This window comes from Rhinopithecus roxellana, chromosome 1 (assembly GCF_007565055.1).
Source record: "Rhinopithecus roxellana isolate Shanxi Qingling chromosome 1, ASM756505v1, whole genome shotgun sequence".
Classification (NCBI taxonomy): domain Eukaryota; kingdom Metazoa; phylum Chordata; class Mammalia; order Primates; family Cercopithecidae; genus Rhinopithecus; species Rhinopithecus roxellana.
The window spans coordinates 117,724,195-117,749,950 of NC_044549.1; the positions used below are offsets into that span (position 1 = coordinate 117,724,195).

The 25,756-nt window shown below is 43.7% G+C and overlaps 1 protein-coding gene across 1 annotated transcript in view; it reads left to right on the forward strand.

The window, feature by feature from the left end:
- SLC7A14 (solute carrier family 7 member 14) overlaps nt 1-21,403 on the forward strand; it is a 117,823-nt gene extending 96,420 nt beyond the window's left edge. Inside the window, exons 5-8 of the mRNA XM_010371594.2 lie at nt 793-939; nt 3,669-3,877; nt 6,103-6,980; nt 20,799-21,403. Of these exons, the coding sequence (XP_010369896.1) occupies nt 793-939; nt 3,669-3,877; nt 6,103-6,980; nt 20,799-21,121 (1,557 nt within the window). The 3' untranslated portion in view covers nt 21,122-21,403. The remainder of the gene's footprint in view (nt 1-792; nt 940-3,668; nt 3,878-6,102; nt 6,981-20,798) is intronic.
- The last annotated feature ends 4,353 nt before the right edge of the window (nt 21,404-25,756 follow it).

Consider the following 25,756-nt stretch of genomic DNA (forward strand, 5'->3'; position numbering starts at 1 on the left):
AGCTTTACTCTGACCTCCTGCCTCATGCCCAACTAGGTCATTCAAGTCCTAAAAGGAGCAACAAATAAACTGTCTTTACCCTGTCTTCCCAGTGAAGACAATAGAATATCTGAAGATCTGAAAATCTTTTATATCATTTCAGATCTGGAAGTTACCATAGAGCTGATCTGTCAGGGGTACTAACAGTAATTTAGGTAAGATAACTCTTCCTTATGCAGAAGTGTCTGAATCCCCTACATTAAAAGGCAGAAGCCTTTTTTTTTTTTTTTTTTTTTTTTTTTTTTTTTTTTGAGATGGAGTCTCCCTCTGTTACCAAGGCTGGAGTGCAATGGTGAGATCTCGGCTCACTACAACCTCTGCCTCCCAGGTTCAAGCAACTCTCCTGCCTCAGCCTCCTGAATAGCTTAGATTACAGGTGCGTGTCACCATGCCCAGCTAATTTTTGTATTTTTAGTAGAGACGGGGTTTCACCATGTTGGTAAGGTGGTCTCGAACTCCCGACCTCATGATCCACCCACCTCGGCCTCTCAAAGTGCTGGGATTACAGGTGTGAGCCACCACACCTGCCAATTCTTCTTGTCTCTATTTACACAGCATAAGATAATCGACCAAAGCCACACAGCTAGAAAGTAGAGGAGATCAGAACTTGCATGTTTAGCACGAGTTCCACCATGTTACTCCCTCAGCCACTCAGTCATGTCTGCAGGGCATAGAGCATAGGGCAGTTTCCACATTTAAGGCCCTGGTGCCACCCTGACCTTCTGAGTCTGACAAATGCCATCTTCCACACAGGTGCTGCAAGGAGCAGCAACATGCTTCTACGCTTTCATTGGCTTTGATATCATCGCCACCACTGGAGAGGAAGCCAAGAATCCCAACACGTCCATCCCTTATGCTATCACCGCCTCCCTGGTCATCTGCCTGACAGCATATGTGTCTGTAAGTACCAGATGCTTGCGGGACCCTCCTCATGATGTGGCTCTGGCACTGAACTCCCTTCTCTGTCAGGAAGGAGTCCTTTCCTATGTCTTCTTGGTGTCTGTGTGCCTGTCTTTCATCCCCTGTAGTCCCATTCCCCACTCCCTATGACAAGAAAAAAATTAGGATTCCAAGCTGAAGAAGAGGAGAAGCCCCAGGCCTTCACTTCAGCCTTGGCCTTCATTCCCACCCCTCCATCCTCACAAGCTCTCGGTGTCTGCTGCTGCCCCAGGGGCTGGTGTGCAGGGAATAGGCTGCCGTCCAAGGAGCTCAGGTCATAGGCTGGCAGTAACGGGTGGGTGTGCGAGCAAAGGCATTGTGGGCCTCTGTGCACTTTCCTCAATGCTCTTCTGTCTTCTGGGAGCTTCCCAGCAGCAAAGAGGCGAGGCTCCCTGCACAGCGGGGAGAGAGAATACATTGTCCTCTACAAACTCTCTTCCCTTTAAATCTGGGGAGGAAAGTGTCATTTCTTTCAGCCGTTGCTCTCTCTTGTTACACCAGCTCAAACTCACCTTCAGGTTTCCCTAACTAGGGGAGCCCCAGAATAAAGGGGCTTGTCTTTTTCAGGATCACGCCCCTGCGACACTCCTCACGCTTTGATGCTTGCTCTCTCAGCTCCCATCCCAGAATTTCTATCACAGAAATGGGCCAGCTGCATCCAACATCCCCCTCTGCCCCTGGCAATGGAGAGAAGTGGCTCACAGGCCAATCAGTGTGTGGTTCCACAAACATTCTCAGGTCCTGAGGGGTGGACTCACTTGGGTCACCACAATTAGCAAAGAGCCAGCGGGGGGTGGGGGGGAGTAGGGGGATTGCTGCCACTGATCAGCCTTGCTGTTTCTCTTTCCCAAAAAGACATCTTTAGCAACTAGCTAAGGAAGCCAGACTGATTGATCATTAAGGCAAGTTGCAAAACAGGATTGTTCTAGAAGCCAGAGAAAAACACAGAGCAAACTTGGGGGTCGTTTACAGACATTCAGCTGCCTACCCAGAGGTTTTACGGTTGCCTCAATTATCGCCTCCCGCTATGCACACACACGCAAGGGGCTTCATCGTATCCATACCATGATTATCCCTGTGGGCAGAATGTTGAGGGAGGGGTTGCGGGGCAGCAGGAACAGCAAGGACACTGTGTTTCTCCTTCTACTCCTCCTTCATTCCTGCCCTTCCTCCAGGAGTGGGCCTTTACAACACATACAATAAAGTCAATCATTGCAGTGCCTGCCTTAGAATAGCACTTTATAGACCACAGAATACTTCTATGCATCCGCCAACTTTTTACCCATCCTGATCTAACTCAGGAGACTCCCTGAGGCTGGAGGAGGCTCAGTCCCACTCTCCTCCAGCCTACCCTGCCACATCCCCAAAGGGGATATTGCAAGTGGTTATATTACTGAGAAACATTCTCTTTCATACTGCACGGGCCTTAAACATGCCCTAGGAGTTGTTTGGTCTTGTACTGGTCAGCAGGCAAGCCCCTCTACCACCATGAGAAGAACAAGGTTGCTGGGCTCTGCTAGGACATCCTGTCCTCCCTGGTGGCCCTTGGCTCTGCTGGAGGATCTTGGCTCCAAAGGAATAGGCAAAGAAATGGTCTACATATGACCACCCTCTTTCTTCAGGCTTTGAATTCCTTACTTGATGTCAATTTGGCCTTCATAGCCTGGGCGGAGAGGGGGAGGGGACAGGGGACATATCTGGTCATATGACTGGTGGCTCCATTGCCTATGGCCAATTCTGAAGGCAGGGTTGTTGGGCAGATCAATAATATGTGAGGGGAGTAGGTCCTGGGAGCCCCCAGTTAAGTGCTTATTGCCTCCCTGATGCACATGCATACCAGTGGCTTTGTCCTGTCCATAGCCCGATTTCTCCCCATAGGTAGAGTGTTGAGGGAGGGGTGGTAGGGTAGAGGGAACAGCAAAGACATTCTGCTCTCTACTTCCTCTTCTGCTCCTCCCTCACATCTCCCTCTTCTCCGGGGGTGGACCCTTATAGCACACACAGTAAATGATTCTTGATTAAGCAAAGCCATAGTTGCCTGACAGCCATATAATCAGTAGGATTGATTCTGTCCTGATGCCATCATTTGTTTGTTGGCCTGCCTGGCTCCTAGGACTAAGCTAGAGAGAAGAAATAGAAATATGAGTCCTTATCTGGGTCCCAATAGTTAACAGGCAATAGGCCTCTTCATCACTTATCTTTGGAGATTTTATCTCTGGTGTTTCACAGTGAGAGGGAGCATGGATAAGACCCTGAGGACCAGAAATCATAAAAGAAATGAGAGCCTTATCCACGTGGGCAGGGTGCCCATGGTCCCTGCCAGGCCTGGTTGCAGGGCATTGGCTGCAGCTCCTTCCTTCTGGAAATATCTGCTCTCCACGGAACTGTCAGCATAGCTCTGCTCTCATGGGGCTGAAATACCTGCCGTCTTACTCCTCAGATATCAAAGGACCAGAGAGATAGAGAGTTTCTGGCCCAGTCCACTAAATTCACATGTGGAGAGAAAATATTGAGAAAGGCCTAGAGGCCAGATGACTGGTCTACAGTAAAGGCACATGCCAGCAAGTGGTGGATCCAAACTGCCATGCAAGCCTCTGCCTCCAGGGACAGGGCTCTTTCCTCTCCCGTGGGGCCTCCAGCCATGCGTTCTTCCCCTGTACCTCCAGCCCTGTCTTCTCTTGTTTTAACAGGTGAGCATGATCTTGACTCTGATGGTGCCATATTACGCCATTGACACGGAATCCCCACTCATGGAGATGTTTGTGGCTCACGGATTCTATGCTGCAAAATTCGTAGTGGCCATTGGGTCAGTTGCAGGACTGACAGTCAGTTTGCTGGGGTCCCTCTTCCCGATGCCGAGGGTCATTTATGCCATGGCTGGTGATGGGCTCCTTTTCAGGTAAGGGCTACCCTCCGTGAAATTTATCCTGCTGTGCTATATCTATCCAGGGAGAAGGTCTACCCACTGTCAGCCTGACTGTGATTTTTATGTCAGTGCCTTTCACATGGACTGTGATACCTTGTCATGTATCCTGGAGAAAAAGGGAGTGAACAGAGCTCAGGCCCTGAAGCAGCCCCTCAGTTTAACTCTGTGGTCCCTCAATCCAGCACAAGCTGATGTGTGCCCGCCCCCCGCCCCCCCCCCCCCCCCCCCACTGTTCTTCTCCTTCCAGTTGACATTGCTTGCTCCTTTGTGAAGATGATGGGTGCCAAATTGCTGTACTGGGTGGCTTCCAGAAGGAAGAACCATACCAGGGACATCTTAGGCTTGCCCTCACATTGAGGCCTGGTAACTGCCCCTCTTTCCACAGCCCCTCTGAAATCAAAAAAAAAAAAAAAAAAATCAAGGAAGAGTAGATAAGACCATCTGAACAGAACCTAACAATAGCAGCAACACCAGCAGCCATTTATTGAACATTTGTGTATCCTGGGTGCTGTGTATATAGTATCCCATTTAGTCCTCACAATAACTCTATTTCGCATATGAAGAAGTCTACTAGGACTCAGAGAGGTGAAACAAAATTGCCACAAATCCCTCAGCTACTGAGTGGCAGGTCAGGATTTGATCCCAGAACATCCAACTCCAAAAACCAGACTTTTTTTTTTCTTTTTTATATACTTTAAGTTCTAGGGTACATGTGCACAAGCCAGACTTTTCACCACACCAGTATATTGGCAGTTCTTGCCCCCTACATTGGCCATGAAGTGGCTCATCTGCCCATGGTACAAAGGGGATGTGGCCTCAGCCCTTTGTTTCCAGCATGAGGGGCCTGCTTGAGAAGGCATTCTTCAAGTGCACAAAGCAAGGAGTAAACCATGGAGGCCAAGGAGCTCTCAGGTGTGCAGAGGGGGCTGGTTCAGGGACTTTGTCTCTGCAGCCATCATCTTCTGACTCATTTCCCCTGCATCCCCTCTGAAGCCATCACCAGGTCAGAGCTGCTATGTTTAGGTTGCTGAACAGATCAAGAGGGCCCTAGGGTGATGGAGGTGTGGCAACTTCACACATCCAAAAGGTTTTTCTGCTGTCAAAGAAACTAAGAGGAAAGATACTGGGGCTTCAAGCACATTTACAGTCTTGTGTGAATCATAAAAATAAGGGACCACGAGGAGAGAGGAGGGGAGAGGGAGCCTACCACATGTGCCATTCAGTTGCTCTTCTTGGTCTCTTCTTCAGTCAGTAACTAGCTGGACATAAACCTGTATCTGTGAGCACAGTTTCTCAATTACTGTGCTATTTTGCCAACTAAATCCATGAACTTTTGTCATAGGTGGTGTCTAGAGCTTTGGCATAAATCAGAATCCTCTGGAGGTCTTTTAAAGCAGTTTGCCAGGCCTCACCCCACTATGATTCTAGTATAGCAGGTCTTGGGTGAAATCTGAGAATACACATTTCTAACAAGCTCCAAGAGGATGCTAAGATGCTAGTTCACAGGTCAGGAGGACCCCCAAGCAGGTCCATGACTTCCTCCAACCATCACTTTTTCACGCAGAGCCTGGGCTTCAATCTAGATTTCTGAAAGACAGACCTCCTAGGTTCAATCAACCCCGCCATTACATAATAATTAGGAACTTTACTAACGAAGTTTGCCTTAAAATCAAAGAATTAGGCCAGGTGCGGTGGCTCACGCCTGTAATCCCAACACTTGGGAGGCCAAGTTGGGTGAATCATGAGGTCAGGAGTTCGAGACCAGCCTGGCCAAATAGTGAAACTCCATCTCTACTAAAAATACAAAAATTAGCCAGGCGTAGTGGTGCACACCTGTAATCCCAGCTACTCAGGAGGCTGAGGCAGGAGAATCGCTTGAACCCGGGAGGCAGAAGTTGCAGTGAGCTGAGATCATGCCACTGCACTCCAGCCTGGGGGACAGAGTGAGACTCCATCTCACCAAAAAAAAAATAATAATAATAATAAAATAAAATGAATTCTCTTTTAATTATACACTAAATCCTGGGGTAGGAATAGCAGCTGGGTTTAAAGTAGTGAATGCAGAAGTAAATTGGTGGAGCAGGACCAGAAGGAGTTAATCACACCAGCCTATTGATAGTTCTAGCTCCCTGTGTTGGCTGCACTGGAATCGGTCACTGTAGCCCACCATTAACCCTCTGTTTGCACGGCCCCTCCAGGTTCCTGGCTCACGTCAGCTCCTACACAGAGACGCCAGTTGTGGCCTGCATCGTGTCAGGGTTCCTGGCGGCGCTCCTCGCACTGTTGGTCAGCTTGAGAGACCTGATAGAGATGATGTCTATTGGCACGCTCCTGGCCTACACTTTGGTCTCTGTTTGTGTCTTGCTCCTTCGATACCAACCCGAGAGTGACATTGATGGTTTTGTCAAGTTCTTGTCTGAGGAGCACACCAAGAAGAAGGAGGGCATTCTGGCTGACTGTGAGAAGGAAGCTTGTTCTCCTGTGAGTGAAGGGGATGAGTTTTCTGGCCCAGCCACCAACACATGTGGGGCCAAGAACTTACCATCCTTGGGAGACAATGAGATGCTCATAGGGAAATCAGACAAGTCAACCTACAACGTCAACCACCCCAATTACGGCACCGTGGACATGACCACAGGCATAGAAGCTGATGAATCCGAAAATATTTATCTTATCAAGTTAAAGAAGCTGATCGGGCCTCATTATTATACCTTGAGAATCCGGCTGGGCCTTCCAGGCAAAATGGACCGGCCCACAGCAGCAACGGGGCACACAGTGACCATCTGCGTGCTCCTGCTCTTCATCCTCATGTTCATCTTCTGCTCCTTCATCATCTTTGGTTCTGACTACATCTCAGAGCAGAGCTGGTGGGCCATCCTTCTGGTTGTTCTGATGGTGCTGCTGATCAGCACCCTGGTGTTTGTGATCTTGCAGCAGCCAGAGAACCCCAAGAAGCTGCCCTACATGGCCCCTTGCCTCCCCTTTGTGCCTGCCTTTGCCATGCTGGTGAACATCTATCTCATGCTAAAGCTCTCCACCATCACATGGATCCGGTTTGCGGTCTGGTGCTTTGTGGGTAAGCAACTTCCTTTGCAGCCTTGAGAGCTCCCTTTTAAGGTCTTAAGCATGCTTATCCCAAAATTACCTCCTAGCTGGACTAGGCAACTCCATTCCTAGAGAAATCTGGCTGGTTCTATGGACCTTTGTGTTCTGCCTGAGAGTCAATAAAGCCAGTTGTCCCCTTTCTGCCTGTAATGGTCTTGGTCATCGGTTCTGGAAAAATGATGCTGACTCATTCATCACCTTACTGAATTACTGAAAGTTCTTCCTATATTAGGATACTTAATACCAGAAAAAGTCCACTTAAAGTGAATTCACATTTTTAAGGGGACAAAAATAGCACAGTATAATTGGGGTCAGGGCATTTGACTGGAATTTTATCGTAGAAACTAAGAATTGTAAAATGAAAAATACAAAAAGTATTTATCTTAGATTTCACAAAATTAAATTAAAATAGCAATTACACTCTCATTTTTAAATGAACAAAGTGTGAATTAAGTGTGGATTTTTTGGCATCATTTTTCTGACAAAATTGAATCATGGCATCATTTAACATCTCTCACTTCATACTGACTTTTGTAAAATATTCAAAAGTTTTTCTTATTTCCCAAGGTCCTTTCTTCATCCCTTGACATTCAGATCATTCACTTGGGAAGTACCCATCATGCCACCATCCTTACTGATTTTCTCTCTCCTGCTGTTAATAACGAATATGACTCTGTTAGGTCCTCAATTGTCCACAATTTTGGGTGCGAATTCAAATTTTTCTATAAACTCACTTTCATGGACTTCAAGAAGTCCTGTACCTTTTCTAAGATTTCTGATTTTACTTTGTGATCCATTTCTATTGTATTTGCAGTACATGTTTATCATCTAGGTCAATCTCTGATGTTCATGAGGTGGCTGGGGATTGATGCTAGTAATAACTTGAGAAGTGTAAGGGGAGACTCATTTTAAAGTTCCTTAGTCACTATTTGTATGTCCCCTGTACAACTTGGTAACCCTGGAGGTTTTGGATAACAAATTCTTAGCTAAAGAGGATCTTTAGAAGCTCTGGGGAATAGAAGAATAAACCCTGCCTAAAGGAGAAGGAAGATAAACACACATGAGTCACTTAGCCCGAGCAAGGCCACAGAGACTCTTTTTTTTTTGTTGTTGTTGAGATGGAGTCTTGCTGTGTCACCCAGGCTGGAGTACAGTGGTTTGATCATGGCCCACTGCAACCTCTGCCTCCCGGGTTCAAGGAATTCTCCTACCTCAGCCTCCGAGTAGCTGGGATTACAGGCGAACACCACCATACCTGGCTAATTTTTGTATTTTTAGTAGAGACGGGGTTTCACCATGTTTGCCAGGCTGGTTTCGAACTCTCAACCTCGTGATCCGCCCGCCTCGGCCTCCCAAAGCGCTGGGATTACAGGCATGAGCCACTGCGCCCAGCCCACAGAGACTCTTAGTGATGAGCGGTGGTGCATCTGCTCCTAGAGGTCAGGAATACAGTTGTTCAATGTGTGTCCTCTGTGCCTGGAGCAGGGTGCCCACAGTATGTGCTCAAAAATACTTCTTAAATGATTACAAAGTACTCTTCAAAGGGGAAAAAGGAAAACTTCCAGTCAGAACTTTCAGTCAAGGAAAAAAACTTGGAGGGGTTAGAATTCAAAGTAGCCCTATAAGTTAAGATATAGATAGAAAGAAGTGGGGAAAAACATAGCAACCAATGGAAAGGGCATGTATCTTTCCCAGAGGCCTGACTCCTCGCTTCTGAAGGCTGATCTATGGCTTCCTGTAAGCATTTTGTCCCAATTTTTCACTATTCTAAGTCCCCCTGGTTAGACTTTAGGAGGATTTCTTGAGAGGACCGCACTGACTCATCAAGATTTTAACCATTTTTTATAACCTATTTACAATCTCTTGGCCAGGCATGGTGGCTCACGCCTGTAATCCCAGAATTTTGGGAGGCCGAGGAGGGCAGATCACCTGAGTTTAGGAGTTCAAGGTTAGCCTGGCCAACATGGTGAAACCCCATCTCTACTAAAAATACAAAAATTAGCTGGGCATGGTGGCGAGCGCCTGTAATCCCAGCTACTCAGGAGACTGAGACAGGAAAATCACTTGAACCCAGGAGGTGGAGGTTGTAGTGAGATGAGATCGTGCCACTGCACTCCAGCCTGGGAGACAGAGCGAGACTCTATTTCAAAAAAATAAAAAATAAATTTTTAATTTTTAAAAAAATTTAAAAAAATACAATCTCTTATCTCTAAACATTTTCCCACTGGAACATGTACCTAGCCAATGCAGATTTTACTCTGGATAGAAGTGATGGAAGTGGGTAGAAATATTTTAGTCGTGTATTTGTCAAATTATTCAAGACACAGACACAAATACACACAGACTTATTTATTCATAGACTATTAAAGCTGAAAAGGGCCTTCATTGTCTAGTACAATGCTACCCACAGTGTGGTGCCAATTCCACTGGTAATATTTTCAGCTGATATTAAAAAGAATTTGAATGAGTTCTTAAAAATATTGTAGTTATTATACATTTTCACCTGGGTTAGAAAAACCACACATACACATTAATCTGGTGATTTCACAAATACTTGGAAAGAGATGATAGATGACTTTTTAAATTTAAAATGTGAGTCATATTAAAGAAAAAACATTAGTACTACTAGTATAAGTACCATATGACTCATAGGAATAGTAGTAATTAGTGCTTGCATCGCACTCATCACATATCAGCCATTTAGGGCTTTACTTTATTTACTTATTTTACTTATTTAATCCTCACAACAATCTCTATTTGACAGATGAGGAAACTGAGGCACTTGCCTGAGGTTACATAGCTAGAATATAGCAGAGCCAAGATTAGAACTCAGGAAGTGTGGGGCCAGAGGCCATGGTTATAGCCTAAATGGTTATATACTAAAAATATGGTATATAAATAACTGGAGTTGGAGAAATATGGATGTAGTCCACCACCTTCCCACTTCTCCCCCTCTCCATTTTATGGATGACTACACTGAACCTCCAAGAAGTTAAATAACATGCTCAAAGTCAACAGGAAGTTATTCAAAGAGCTATTACTAAAACTCAGCATACCCATGCTCAAATCTGGGGCTCCGACTACCCCACCAGGTTGCCTCTGAGCAGACTCATTTCATTAGAACATTCAATAGAGCCTAACACATAGCATCAGAACTGGCCTCATGGACACACAGCTGTGCACAGGATCCCATGCTTGGTTTAATGCTCTGCTGTTGCCATCTTGAATTCTTAAAAATTTCTGAACAAGAGGACCCAGGTTTTCATTTTGCATTGAAAGGACTTCATGTCTAAAACACCAAAAGCAACGGCAGCAAAAGCCAAAATTGACAAATGGGATCTAATTAAACTAAAGAGCTTTTGCACAGCAAAAGACACTACCATCATAGTGAACAGGCAACCTACAGAATGGGAGAAAATTTTTGCAACCTACTCATCTGACAAAGGGCTAATATCCAGAATCTACAAAGAACTCAAACAAATATACAAGAAAAAAACAAACAACCCCATCAAAAAGTGGGCAAAGGATATGAACAGACATTTCTCAAAAGAAGACATTCATACAGCCAACAGACACATGAAAAAATGCTCATCATCACTGGCCATCAGAGAGATGCAAATCAAAACCACAATGAGATACCATCTCACACCAGTTAGAATGGCAATCATTAAGAAGTCAGGAAACAACAGGTGTTGGAGAGGATGTGGAGAAATAGGAACACTTTTACACTGTTGGTGGGATTGTAAACTAGTTCAACCATTATGGAAAACAGTATGGCAATTCCTCAAGGATCTAGAACTAGATGTACCATATGACCCAGCCATCCCACTACTGGGTATATACCCAAAGGATTATAAATTATTCTACTACAAAGACACATGCACACGTATGTTTATTGCGTCACTATTCACAATAGCAAAGACTTGGAATCAACCCAAATGTCCATCAGTGACAGACGGGATTAAGAAAATGTGGCACATATGCACCATGGAATACTATGCAGCCATAAAAAAGGATGACTTTGCGTCCTTTGTAGGGACATGGATGCAGATGGAAACCATCATTCTTAGCAAACTATCACAAGAAGAGAAAACCAAACACCGCATGTTCTCACTCATAGGTGGGAACTGAACAATGAGATCACTTGGACTCGGGAAGGGGAACATCACACACTGGGGCCTATCATGGGGAGGGGGCAGGAGGGAGGGATTGCATTGGGGAGTTATACATGATATAAATGATGAATTGATGGGTGCTGACGAGTTGATGGGTACAGCATAAGTATACATATGTAACAAACCTGCACGTTATGCACATGTACCCTAGAACTTAAAGTATAATAAAAAAAAAAAAAAAAAAAAAGAAAACTCTATAGCCAGTTCTGCAGAATATTTATGGCTCCTGAAGCACCAGAGGCATTTTGCAAAAACAGTCAGGTGGCAGAGGCCCTCACCTTTGGAGTCAAAGGACACCAACTTCAAATCACAGCTCCGCCCCTCCTTTGTCTTGTAACTCTGAGAAATTTACTTAACTTCTTTGGGCCTCAGTTTACTTATCTGTAAAAAAGCAGATAATTTTATCAGCCTTGACCTGGTTATTCTTTGGGGCTTAAATGAGAAAATGTCGAGAAAAGCAATAAGAAACATGTATTTCCTGCCTTTCTTTTAAAAATCTAAAATGATTCATTGTCCACAAGTATGGACAGACTGGCTATCATATGCCAAAGCACGATGTGAACCTGCAGCGACTCAGGCTGCCCTTCCAGCTATCAGGCAGAGGAAAACTCCCTGAGCGCCTTTTGTAATCTTGCTGATAGCACAAACTCCAAACTCCCTCCAGAAACTGCTACTCACCGACTCAGAAGAATGCCACCCTGCAGAGTGGCGCTGGCTAGCCAGAGGGCAGAGAAGTCTGCAGTTCAACAAGCACCCGGTGATTGCGATGCACAGCCCGCAAACCACATTTGGGAAGGACTGCTAGTATTTCTGGGCACCTGCTGCTAACTGCTTTAGTATCATGATTTGTGAAGGCTGTCATATGACTAAGTTTCACCCAGAACAAAGATTCTCAACTCTAGCTACACATCAGTATCACCCTGGGTTGCTTCTGAAACATTCTAAGCCCAGGCTCCCACAACAGAGATTTTCTGATTCAATTGATCTGGTGGCCAAGTGTTGAGGAATTTTTTTTTAAGTTCCCCAGGTAATTTTAATAGGCAGCCAAGTTGACAATGATCTAGATCAATGGTCCTCAAAGTGTGACCCCAGACCAGCAGCACCAATGTCATCGGGGAACTAGTTAGAAATGTGATTTTGAGGCTGGGCGCGGTGGCTCATGCCTGTAATCCCAGCACTTTGGGAGGCCAAGGCAGGCAGATCACCTGAGGTCAGGAGTTCGAGACCAGCCTGGCCAACATGGTGAAACTCCGTCTCTGCCAAAAATACAAAAATTAGCTGGGTGTGGTGGCTGGCACCTGTAGTCCCAGCTACTCAGGAGGCTGAGGCAGGAGAATCTCTTGAACCCGGGAGGCGGAGGTTACAGTGAGCCAAGATCATGCCACTGCACTCCAGCCTGGGCAATAGAACAAGACTCTGTCTCAAAAAAAAAAAAAAAAAAAGAAATGTGATTTTGAACTCTATCCCAGGTCTACTGAATCAGAATCTCTGAGAGCAATTTAGGGTTTAGCAAGCCCTCCAGCTGACTTGAATGCATGCCACTACTCTAAGGGGAGAATAGTTTTATCAAGCAGGGCAGATAATTTAATTAAATTACAAAGACTTGTTTTCCAAAAACCATTTTTTGCATATATAAAATATATCCAACTCACAATCCCAAATTGGCTATAAAATCCTTAATGGTCTTATAAGATAAATATGTCACCTCTGAACTTCGGAGCCTCCAAGATATCAGATTTTTCTTAATCTCTCTATGCATAGTGTAACTTTCTGGGGGAGAACAGGAGAGATATTTTTAAATGGAGTCTCTTATGAAACTGAAGATTTACATGATTAGGCTGAGTCATAACTTGATAATCTTCTTAGACACATTTTTTTATCCAAGCTTTTCTAAACGAATCTTAATTACGGCATTTTTGTAACAATGTTTTGCTAAGCTTTTGAACTTCAGAAGAGCACAACTCAGAGAGTAAAATGAGGCACAAGCCCCAACAAGATTATCCAGCACATGTTTCTTTTCCTTCAGACAAGAAAAGGAATACAAACAGCAAATGTGTATTAATCCCAGCAAAGTGAGCACAAAGCAGCCTTCATCTTCCTTTTAGCTGATGCAGTTTTGTGAAAGAACCTCTCAAGGGGTCGGGCAGAGTCTCAGGGAACACGGAACTAGCAGTGGCTCAGTGAGAATGCGGCACCACAGTATCCTCCAGGGCATCTTCGGGCCTGCTGTTCCCTGTGGGTTTTTATTATAAAGTAATCGCCTGTTAGAATAGCTTGCCCTTACCGTGGGAGTTGCCATGTTGTCATGTAAGAATTTTTTCAGTCTCTCTGAGGAAAACAAATTCTTGTCTACAGATTTAGAGGACAGGACTTGTGATACGGACAATGGACCTCATGAATCCTATCTCAGAATAGAAATATCCCAAAGAGAAGACACACCTTATGGTCTGTACCTGAGCTATTATCTGAAATCCAACTGGAAATTGACCCAAAGCAGCCATGTGAGAAAGAGAAGAGGAAGGAAGGAAAGAGCGATGAATTGGGACCTGATAGCTAAATTCTTGATGACATGTCCCATAAATAAGCTTGAAATTCTCCTTGGAGGCAGAGGAAAAAACGACTGGCTCTTTCAATGTCAAAATTTTGCTCAGACGAGCAAGAATAATCCTGAAGGCCAGGAAGAGGATGGCACCAGGGCTGGTGGGATTCCAAGGAGGGAGGGTGAAGGTAGAGTGTGGAGGTGGGTCATGCTGTCTGCTGGCAGAGGTGCGCTGCCGGACACAGAGGGGGCAGAGCACTCACACGGCTCTGCAACCAGTGGCAGCTGAGACACTGGCTCTCCTGTGAGCCCAAAGAATGAAGAGGTGGAGGGCACGGAGCTGGCAAGCACAGCTTACCTGGAACAGAATTCAAGCCACAACAGAGGGGATGTTTGCCTTCTTTCCCTCAACATTATGTTTGTGAGATTCACACCCATTGCTGCTTGTAGATTCAGTTTGTTCGTTCTTGTGGCTGTCTAGTCTCTCACTGTGTTAATATACCACAATATATTATTCATTCTAGTGTCCAGGGACATTTGGGTTGTTTCTAGTTTAGGGCTGTTACAAACAGAGCTGCTGTGAACATTCTTGTACATGTTTTTGGTGGACACGTGGACACGTATCTCTTGGGTTTCTGTTGAGTTAGAACTACTGGCTCAGACTACTAGATTTTTTTCATATTCTTTAACAAGATTGCATTACTTCTCATGGCCCTTACATACCTCAAATAAAACAAGCATCCCCAACCCCATTTTGCAGATGGGAAACTGAGACATAAAGTAGCATGACTTCCCATTAGATCAGCGGCAGGGTCATGGAGAGAATCTCCGCCCAGCGTCATCCTAAGCCTGCTCTTCCTGGCCACACCATATTAAACAAGCCCTGTTGTTATTATAGTCAACAGGCTCGTGGTGGTATTTTAAAAAATAATCAGCAATAGTGGGAGTTGGTGGGGATTGAGGTGGGTGGGAAGGATGCCTTCTCATGACCATCCAGTCTCCCTTTCTGCTTTGGCAAATGTCTTTTTTGGAAGGTTGATCCCAGAGCAGTCAAAATAAAAGCCCTCTGGGTATAACAAAGTGCCTCAGCTATCTGCAATGGGCAGAGCTTCCTGCTGGAAAGTGCACCCCAGGAAGAGGCAGCTCCACCCAGCCTGAGGTCAGGTGGCCCACCTCTCTTGGTCCTGAGTATGGAGCTTCATGGAGAGGACAGAGAATTCCCAGGGACTCTGGAGATAGGGGACCTGGTCTGCAACCAAAGTGTGTGCCCTCAGAGTTGGAAATATGCTGTTATTGTTTGCATTATCCAGTCTCTTCAGAGTTGAGTTTTTGTTCTAGGATTTCTCCTATGTGATCAAGACCCCCCCGCTTCCCACCTCTCTTACTGGTAGGTTTGGGGTCATTTGCTTAATTTGCACAGGATAGATAAGCACAGGTAGGTGAGCAGTGATGTCATCTGCTGATGCCAAGGTATGCTAGTATATGAAGGCAAGCTTAGCTTTTGTAAACCTTCCCTGGAGGCACCTGGGTGGGACAGGAACAGCCCTCAGGTTAGTTAAGAGATATGAGTCCCAGTGCTGTTTCAATTACTGATTTATCACGCAGTTCTTAACTTCCCTGGAATGATGGATGAGAAAGTGCTTTTTCTTTTTGGAAAGTGCATTACAACCACAAAGTGTTTAATATCATAAAGAAAGCCCATTCGATTGCTAAAGGCATGATTCTTGATCTTGTCTAGCCTGAACTTCTCATAGGCACATATTCCACCGGGGAACTTCTGTCTAGAAAAGAAGCCAAAGCCTCCCTTTGAACATTTCCCATCACTGCAAACAGACTTTCACAAGACTAACCACCATTACCTTTGACGAGGGCAAGCACGCAGCCCATGTGCCCCAGTCCGACCATGTCTCTTGTTAAAATATTGAAACACTTGTTGTTGTTGTTGTTATTGTTGTTGTTTTTGGAAATGGAGTCTCGCTGTGTCGCCCCGGCCGGAGTGCAATAGCACGATCTCAGCTCACTGCAACCTCCACCTCCTGGGTTCAAGCAATTCTCCTGCCTCAGCCTCCCACATAGCTGGGATTACTGGTGCCTGCTGCCATGCCAGGCTAATGTGTGTGTGTGTGTGTGTGTGTGTGTGTGTGTGTGTGTGTGTGTGTTTTAGTAGAGACAGGGTTTCACCATGTTGGCCAGGCTGGACTCTAACTCCTGATCTCAGGTGATCCACCTGTCTCAGCCTCCCAAAGTGCTAGGATTACAGGAGTGAGCCACCATGCCCAGCCAGAATATTGAAACATTTCTGTGTTTACTGCTAACTAGTCACCTTCCTGAACACACCAGGCACCCCCACCATGACCCATCAACTCGAAAAAATAAAAAATAAAAAATTCCAGCCCCACAGAGGAGCCTCCAAGACACTGCTGCAGCACAGAGGCTGACGCCCTCTGATTTTTAACATCACACTTGCCTTTAGTTTCCTACTGACATAAGATATGTAACCACATAGCAATGGATCTAAGTTATCTGCTTTTAAGGTACAGCAAAATTAAATATCCAAATAGAATGAATAGTATTATTTATGAATTAGCCATCTTATTCTTGAGGCTTGGTGTCAGATGACTTCTGGCTTATGGCAAAATCAAATCTACCCTCAAAAGATATAAGATTGCCCTCTGTAAGAGTTTACAAAAGAATATGATGCCATTCCCAGTGACCATCTTGATTAGCAGTGGCCAAAAACTACTTCAAGCAATGATGGCATCATGGGAATACATGTGTAGCCTCAGAAGGTGAAGAGTTTTCCACACACAGGTAATAATTTACATAAATTTTAATACTGCTGGATATCAGATAATATTAAGAAATTATTATTAATTTTTAGATGTGATAATACTGTTTTTTAGAGATGCATACTCAAATATTTACAGATTAAACCTATGATAGAAGGGATTTATTTCAAAACAATCTATAGAGAAGGGGCCAGGGGAGGGAGCGTGAGGGGAGCTGGTGATTCACGATCCTATTCACTCCACTTTTGTATATGTTCTTCAAAATAAAACGTTAAGCCAAATTGTTTTCCCTCCCTGGTAGACGGGAGATGTAAGAGAGAGAGAGGCGCCCTGGATTAGGGCGTGGCGAGACCTGGAAGGATTCACTGTCCACCTGCTCACTATGTGGCTGTGGACCTTCCCTTGTTTTCTGTGCCCACTGTCCTGTTGTCCTGTCTGTGAAGTGTGCTGTGCACATAATCACACACACACACACACACACACACACATGCACACACCTTCCTAGACAGGTTAAACAAGATACTATTTGTGTAACATTTTGAGCTCCTTGTGAGAAAGGTGCAACATCAATGATCCATCATTATCCTAACCCAGAACACAGAGGTGTTTTGTGAAGTTTAGTTTAGATGATTCAGGATTCCCAGAACCCCCACAGATTTTTCAGAAACTACCTCATGCTTCATTCTCTAAGCCAACTAAAAAAAAGGAGCAGAAACAAAACACCCTGCTTCCACACAGGAGGCGTGGAGCAGCTCTGTTTACTTCTCCGACACAAAGCCCTTGTTTATGTGGGACAGATGGTGATACGTTCCTCTTCTCTTCTCTCTCTCTCTCCCTCCCTCCCTTCATCTGTTCCCCTCTGTTTCTTTGTCCCCCTCCATTTTTCTTTTCTCCAATCCTTCTCAGCTTCACATCACTTTTCCTGAATTGACTCAAAGGCCAGCAAGAAAGATAGACACACAGAATGCCAAGCCCAGGGGAATGGCTTTGCAGCTACTATTTACTCTACCAGGCTGCATGCACATGGTTGCTCCTTGTTTCACAGTACTCACATTTGAAATGCATTTTTGAAGAGAGTGACACACCTTTGAAACTCCAGGGGGTTCAGGGCAAACATGAAAAGACCCATAAATATTTATGTGGCAAGTTTCCATGGATTGTCTTCACAAAGTAAAAAGTAACCACAGTCAATATGTGAGAGCGCACAGACACACACACACACACACACACACACACACACACACACCTGTTCCTTCCAGGCCTGACCACTTCCAAAGAACAAATATCAACCTAACCTCTTACCACATATTTCCTGCAGTAAGCACAGTCTGTAAACTAGCCTGGCAGGGGGAAAGGAGGTGTGAAAGACTAGACATGCCAGAGACTTCGTTCCCTCCATCTATAAAGCTGGTTCCTCTCCTTCTTGGACCCAGGCAAGTCACTCATTCTTTCCCAGCCTCTGTTTCTTCTAATGTAAAATGAAGGTTTTAGAATGCATAGGTGATCTATAGCGTCTTTTCCAGCTCTAAATATCTATGATTCAAGGTTTTTAGAGAATTCCCATAATATGAGTCTACCTGACACCCAAATACCTCGTGGGGGCAGGGTATGTTGGAATCAACATACAGGTCTGTTGGAATCAACAAACCAGTGATGAGTGACATCAAACCAGTGACTGAGCAATGACCTGTGTGGTGGCAGAGGAGAAACGTTTGGGGCAAAGGGAAAAGAAAAAGATTGTATTAAGTTCAAGTAGGGAAATGACTCATCTATAAGTAAAGGCAGAGAAAGGCATCAGAAAGGAAATAACTGGCAAAATAGGTACCAAGCAGGAGTAGGAGGCAATATTTGGCATCTGCCTGGATGTCTAGAAGAAAATATGGCAAAAAAAAGCAAAGCTGTGCAAAAGGAGGTGTGCACAGGTCCTGCTTGGTCGCCTGAAATCCATTCTCAGATCCCAAACATGCTTCAGACAGAGGCATTCTCCAAGAACAAGCACACTGGCACTCTTAGAAGAGGCCTTAATGTGATACCCTGTTCTACACAAGGATAATAACTATCCCCCATGGCCACCCCCACCTACAGACAAGAAAGAGTAAATACCCTGCTTTTAAAAGATGAAATCACTATTTGAGCACTAATAGCTACAGCTGCAAATAATTAACTCCAGGATTTATTACCAATTAGGACTATAAATCTCTGCTTACTTTGGCACCTGGAAAGTTGATTTCACTGGGGAGTGTGGGAGGGAGTGGGGACAAAGTCATTTGAGACAAGGAGGGAGAAATCCAAGCTTAAAAAGGCACACTTCAAATTCAAAAGAGAGCAAGATTTCTCAAGCACCACAGCAGCAAAGCAGGCTTGACTTGCGGTTCTAAACAAACCAGCCCAGCAGATGCCTGCAGGGTTAGCAAAGTCAAAGAGACTGGTGCTACTCAGAGGAGGACGTTAGGGCCTGGGAAGGAGGTTGCATACTGTGTGGAACCCAGTGGCTGGGCCATAATGTGGGCTGAGTGGGCAGTGGAACACATGCATCAGGCACAGTTCATTATCTCAGGGACACGCTGACCATTGGAATCACCTGTGGAGTTTTAAAAACATACCTATGCTTGGGTTACACTGCAGACTAATTAAATCAGAATCTCCAGGATGGGTTAGGGTATCAGAGTGGTTCAAAAAACGCCCCTGGGTGGCTTTCAAGTGCAGTCAGCAAGGGTTGAGAACCACCTGAGAAGTACCTCATTTCATCCTCAGGCACTCCCATGTTAAGAAGGTTGCTATAGCTCTCAAAGTTTTACAGAGAATGCTGAGGAACAGAGAGGCTAATGGAACCAGGGTTATACAGCTAATAGTGATGAAGGCAGGATTTGAACACAGAGCCCACACTCTTACTTATCATGTTCTTTGGACTCCAAGGTTATGATTCTCAGACTTCCAGGCCCTGAACCTTCAGAGTCTATTCAAGATAGAAAATGGGGACTCAAGCCAGGCCTGATGGCTCATGCCTGTAATCCCAGCACATTGGGAAGTGGAAGCGGATCACTTGAGTCCAAAAGTTTGAGACCAGCCTGGGCAACATGGTGAAACCCCATCTCTACAAAAATACAAAAATTAGCTGGGCGTGGTGGCACATGCCTGTGGTCCCAACTACTCAAGAGGCCAAGGCAGGAGAATGGCTTGAGCCCAGGAGGCAGAGATTGTAGTGAGCTGAGATCATGCCACTGCACTCCAGCCTGGACAACAGTGAGACCCTGTCTCAAAAAAAAAAAAGAAAAGGAAAAGAAAATGGGGACTCATAAATGACTTTTATTTATGTTTTTTAAATCATAGAAATGAAACATTAGCATGTATGAATGCTACATATTAACAAGGGGGAAAGTTTCTTTCCCTTGATTCGGATGACATCAACACAGAGGTTGCACTGGACATTTCATGCTTATCAGGAGTTCTCACACATTCATTCAACAAACATTAAGTGCTAATTTTCTGCAGAGTCTATAAAATAGAAATGACCCTGTGCAGATAATCACACAACAGATGTTCTAAGGGACATAATAGTAGCATGCACCAGACACTCTAAGATCACACAGAAGAAAGCAGGGAGCTTGAAGTGGCCATGATATATTACGCCTTTAGTGAGTGTAAAACGGCAAGGTAAATCACAGGATAATATATGCATGCTGCTAAGAGGTGAAACCAGAGATGGAGTCCCTAAGTGGAGGCAGAGAATAACAAAATCTTTTTATTTATTTATTATTATAATTATACTTTAAGTTCTAGGGTACATGTGCATAACGTGCAGGTTTGTTACATATGTATACTTGTGCAACAAAATCTTATAAGAAGGCTGGGAATACTGTTGCTGATCCATAAATATTGCACCCGGGGTAGAAAATGCAAATTCCTAGCTGGCAGCTATATGAGTGTAATGAGCTGGATGTCAGCAGGGGAGGTGGGGACTGAGGTAACCTAGAGACCCCGTGTCCTGTCTAAAGAGGCAGCTAGTTCTCACCACCAGCCAAAAATCACCATGTAGAAATGTGGATGCAGTGTTGTCAAACCTTTTGACTTTTTTAGGAAAAACTGTTAATATGGGTTGCTTAATGCAAGATCTCCCAATTTTTAAAAGGTATCTAATTCAAGTATTTTCAAAACACCACGTAAACCAAAGAAAATACATCCCCCCTACCCCCAGTTTGATTTCATCCTTGAAGGTGATCTCTCTGCTAGTCCCAGGATCCCAAAGCAATTGCTTATTCACCTGTACCTTTCCCCTCGCCCAACAGGTCTGCTCATTTATTTTGGATATGGCATCTGGAACAGCACCCTGGAAATCAGCGCTCGAGAAGAGGCCCTGCACCAAAGCACGTACCAACGCTACGACGTGGATGACCCCTTCTCAGTGGAGGAGGGTTTCTCCTACGCCACAGAGGGTGAGAGCCAAGAGGACTGGGGCGGACCCACCGAAGACAAAGGCTTCTATTACCAACAGATGTCAGATGTGAAGGCAAACGGCCGGACAAGTAGCAAAGCGAAGAGCAAAAGCAAACACAAACAGAACTCAGAGGCCCTGATTGCAAATGATGAGTTAGATTACTCTCCAGAGTAGGAGAAACACACAAGTGGGTAGAAATGGTGATGATTGATTTTCAGTAACTTAACCTGTGGGCTAGAAGGTGAAAACTTTTTTGGCTCTCATTTCACAAATCCAGCCTTCCCCAGATTCAATCCCTAGTCATAGCCTGTCATTTGCCACTTTTGCTCTTCAGGATAGTTCTGTTGAAGGGCTTAACCTGGGTCCCCTAGCTGGTCGCCTTGTTAAAATAAATAAATAAATAAACAAGAGGCTATCTGAAATTCCATCTTAGGTACAACCATCAGGGCTGATGGTAGCAAATGTTTCCTAGGCCTTTGCTTTGCTGGTTGAAGCCCAAGCAGGGGCTCTGGGCAGAAGGCAGAATTTCAGTCACCTGAGACACGGGAACAAAGCTCTGTTCTTAGCATGTCAGGCTGAGCGCTGCTCCCCAAGGTCAGGGTGGGTAGGTGGGCACTGGCACTTCCTGAGCAAGCATCATTTTATCCTGCCATCTCACCCAAAATTAATTCATGGAAAAGACACATGCTTCTTTTTATTCACCAACATTCTCACAGCTTCCAAACTAGAATTTTAGGATCCAGCAAAGGTCAGGGACTCTGAGACCATTTTCCCAATGGTTTCAGATTCACCGTAAAGCGGTCATGCAGACCCAGTAATATGGTAAGAAGCACCATCAAAGTTCTACGTAAATGCCCAGAAGAAAATTAAATAACCATTTCTTGCAGTGAAGGCCAGAGAGCATTGGCAGAAATTAACTCTCTGTCATGGCCTCTCTTATACCAGACTTCTGGTGACATGATGAAAGAGGGCAAAGGTGGAGCATGATTTCATGGCACTGATACGCCTTGAAGAAGTAGGTTGTTTGTTTTATAATCAGATAAAAATCTTTACAAGGAGAAGTGACCCAGCCACTGAGATCACATTGCAAATTCTCTTTCGTATTTCTAAAATTATAAATTCTGTAGTTTTTTGAGATATGAAACCACTTGATTGGTGTGTGCTACTCTGAAAACAAAATAGGTTGAAGTACAGCTACTTAGGTAGTTGCATTCCATGAGATCACATTTCACTTCTGAACCTTATTCCTTGGGGGTAGCTCACTTTCAGAGGTATATTTTTTTTCCTGTTATTTCCCAGATGAGTTTCACTAAAGCCCAAAGAAATATCTACCTGGTAAGATGTAAATTTGGGCCATAGAAGGGGCTACTAAAAGAATTTTCTCAGAAACAGAATAGATGAGAGAATTTGCAAAGGAAGAAAATACACGTGGGCTATAATATAAATTCTACTCTCAGGTTACAACGATTCCTGTGGCTGCACTGAGATGTATACAAACGTATGTGAAGGCACAATTTGAATCGAGTTATCATAAAATTAACCAAGCTATTAAAAGTAATCAAGGTATTAATAAAATCTCTGTGAGGATTTCCTGAAAGAGGGACAAAAGAAGAAATTCTTTGTCCTTTCTCTTCTGGATGTATCAGTATGCCAAACGTTTTCCAGAACATATTCGCTAACACTCAAGTCTGTTCTTTCTGAAAGGCTGAGGCTCATGCCCTCTTGGCATGCTTTAGGATTATGGCAAGGAGGTAAAAGTCCATTTTTTCATTCAACTAACACTGGTTGAGAATAGACCAAATGCTAAGTGACAGGAATGAATAGAAGCATGGCATCTGCCCTTGGGGGCTACAGTCCATGGATGAGCAGCACCGGAGCCTGGTAAATGCAGATAAAACAACAAACTTGACAAGTCTCCAGGCTGATGCACTCAGTTTTAACATACATATAAAGATCAATTGAAACTAGTTTTTTAAAAATATGCTTTACATAAATTACATATCGTAATCATAGCCAGTGTGCACCATTAAATTAAATAACTGAAATTTTCTAGATATTTTTTATTCTTCTGTAGTCATTGTTTAGAACTCTGGTTTCCTGAGGTCATTTTATCATTTTAATGTCATGCTTGACAATGCTGTGTTTTCTCTTCCCTAGAGTTAACCATAAAGATACAGTGCTTACTCTGTGAACTACATCATTGGGAATTAATTGTAAACTAATTATCAGTCATCTTTTGAAAACAAAGTTTTGAATTGGCTATAGGACTCAACAAATCTGCCTGGTTTAAATACAGTCTGTTAAGCTTGATACACATCTAGAGAGATGAGATCGGGTTGTATTCATTAAATATGAGAATAGTGAATTAGGAGTGCAAAATAGCAAACTCTTAATGCAGGTGAAAGAGCTTCCTTTTATTAGTGAGGTTCAAGTATTAAAGTAACAATAGCCTGGTGGCAGATGAATTCAATTTCTATAGGATGGGAATGGAAAATGTATGCTTTGGTTAACACCATTGCTATTGATTTTGTGCAGATTCTATGAACCACTCTCATTTCAGGAGCCATTTTTTCTGAATAGTATATTTGTATACTTTAAGCTTAACTCTCTTTATTTTTCTGAAGTTGATAGATCACCTCCCTAGAAACCTTAGTTTAAAAAAAGAAAATCACTAAGATAGAAAAAGTTTTTTCAGGTACATAGACATGTTTGTCCTCGGGTTTACCAACTTCTGTGAAACAGTCCCAGATTTCACAATGTAACTTTCAAATATCATCAATCACTAGAATGACAATATTATTATTTTCCTAACAGGTTTCTAAACGATGTATTTGTGGGACCACATTAAAAGTGAGATCACCTTATAACTATCTTAGAAACTTCGCCCCTTGAAGGGAGTCCAAGGAAGACCTACACTTTATTGAATTCTGAATAGCAAAAGCTCTCTGAGTGAGATTTCATTGTGTGGATTTGTGGTTTGGAGCCAATTACTTTATTTTTTCAGATTTTATTCTACTTATTTGTTGGTACTCTGCTTCATTTCAAAAGGATTTGAGGCAGTTACTAAAATATATATAATACAAAACAAAAATTAAGTGAGAAACTCAGGGCAAATAAAAATAGAAACAGAAAGGATTAGACAAAACTAGATGTATATTTAGTGCATAAATGCAGAACCCTGATATGCTTTACTAAATTTGCCGATGAGGGGCACCATGAAAAATAATGGAATCGCTGGCAATGACAAGAACAAGCACTTCTGCATGATAAGAACAAATTTTTCCTCAGGCGGGCAAAGGTTTGAAATAGCATAGGTCATTAAAATCCACAGATAAGCTTCAGACCTAGATTTTGCTAGCTACATGTGCCTAGCATATAGTGTGTATTCAAGAAATACCTGATGATTAACAGAATGAATGAATTGGAGGAAAATGAAATATTTATTCAACAATTATCTGTGGAGTGCCTATTATGTACTGTGGCAGATACTGATACCGTAAGTCAGATAAAAATCCAGCTCTTAAGAAATAGAGGAAATAGAGCCTGGTGTGGTGGCATGTGCCTATTATCCCAGATAGTTGAGAGACTGAGGGAGGAGGATCATTTGAGTCCAGGGGTTCAAGGCTGCAGTGAGCTATGATCACGCCACTGTATTACAGCCTGGGTAACAGAAGAATACCCTGTCTCTTAAAAAGAAAAATGAAATAGGGGAAATGGGATATATAAATAAAGAACAATAGTGAAAGTGTCAGGTGAGATGAGGGAGTTGTAATGTGCTGTGGCAGTTCAAATATGAAGAAAGCCTTCTTCCTCTGGAAAGGTCATAAAGAATGTCACACGTGTGTCGGAACTTGTGAAATGGGCACAATTTTATCAAGTAGAAATGAGAGAAAGGCATGCCAGGCAAAGGATCAGTATGAGTAAGGTCTACTAGCTGGCTGTCCTCTGACTAAGAATTTGTGCTGTGCCTCCATCAAGTGAAAGCAAGGAGCTAGTTTGCCTGGAGCACATGATTTACGCATGACTTATACATGCAACAATAAGAAATAATGCTAGGAAGGCAGGTGAGGGCTCACTCACAGAGAGACTTGAATGTCACACCGAGCTGGCTGGCTTTCCTCGGGTGAGAGAGTGGGAAATAATTGGGGAACTGACAAAAGTGTGAATCCAGGAAGGCTGAACTTTAAGAAAGCTGAGACAGTGGCTTCGTTGCCTATGCAAGGAACTAACAAGCCACATATACACTCCAAGTTGATTTAACAAATCAAAGGGGAAAATAGCTGTACTTTGAGTCCTGTGTCTGCGTTCATCATTAACCTAAGAGAAATATAGTCGTTTAATACGTGGACAGGCAACACAATTTAACAGCCACTTTAAAGTTTTCAACAATAGGTTTCAACAACCAAACCTAACAACTTGTTATATCCATCTAATCTAAACAGTAAAACCTCAGCTCCAGGTTTTACTGAGCTTGAGTGCTACTTTTTTTTTTTTTTTTTTTTTTTTTTTTTTTTTTTTTGAGACAGAGTCTCACTCTGTCGCCCAGGCTAGAGTGCAGTGGCATGATCTTGGCTCACTGCAACCTCCACCTCCTGGGTTCAAGCGATTCTCCTGCCTCAGTCTCCTGAGTAGCTGGTATTATAGGCATGTGCCAGTTCTACTTCTTAGTAACAAACTAGTTGCTAATCAAATGCCTACATAAATGTCATGATAAATCTGTTTAAATAAATGGCAGGCGGAAGGGAGTTGTTGAATTTAACAATCCATCCTTCTTCAGAATCTATGGGTCAGACAGAATATGAATCTAGT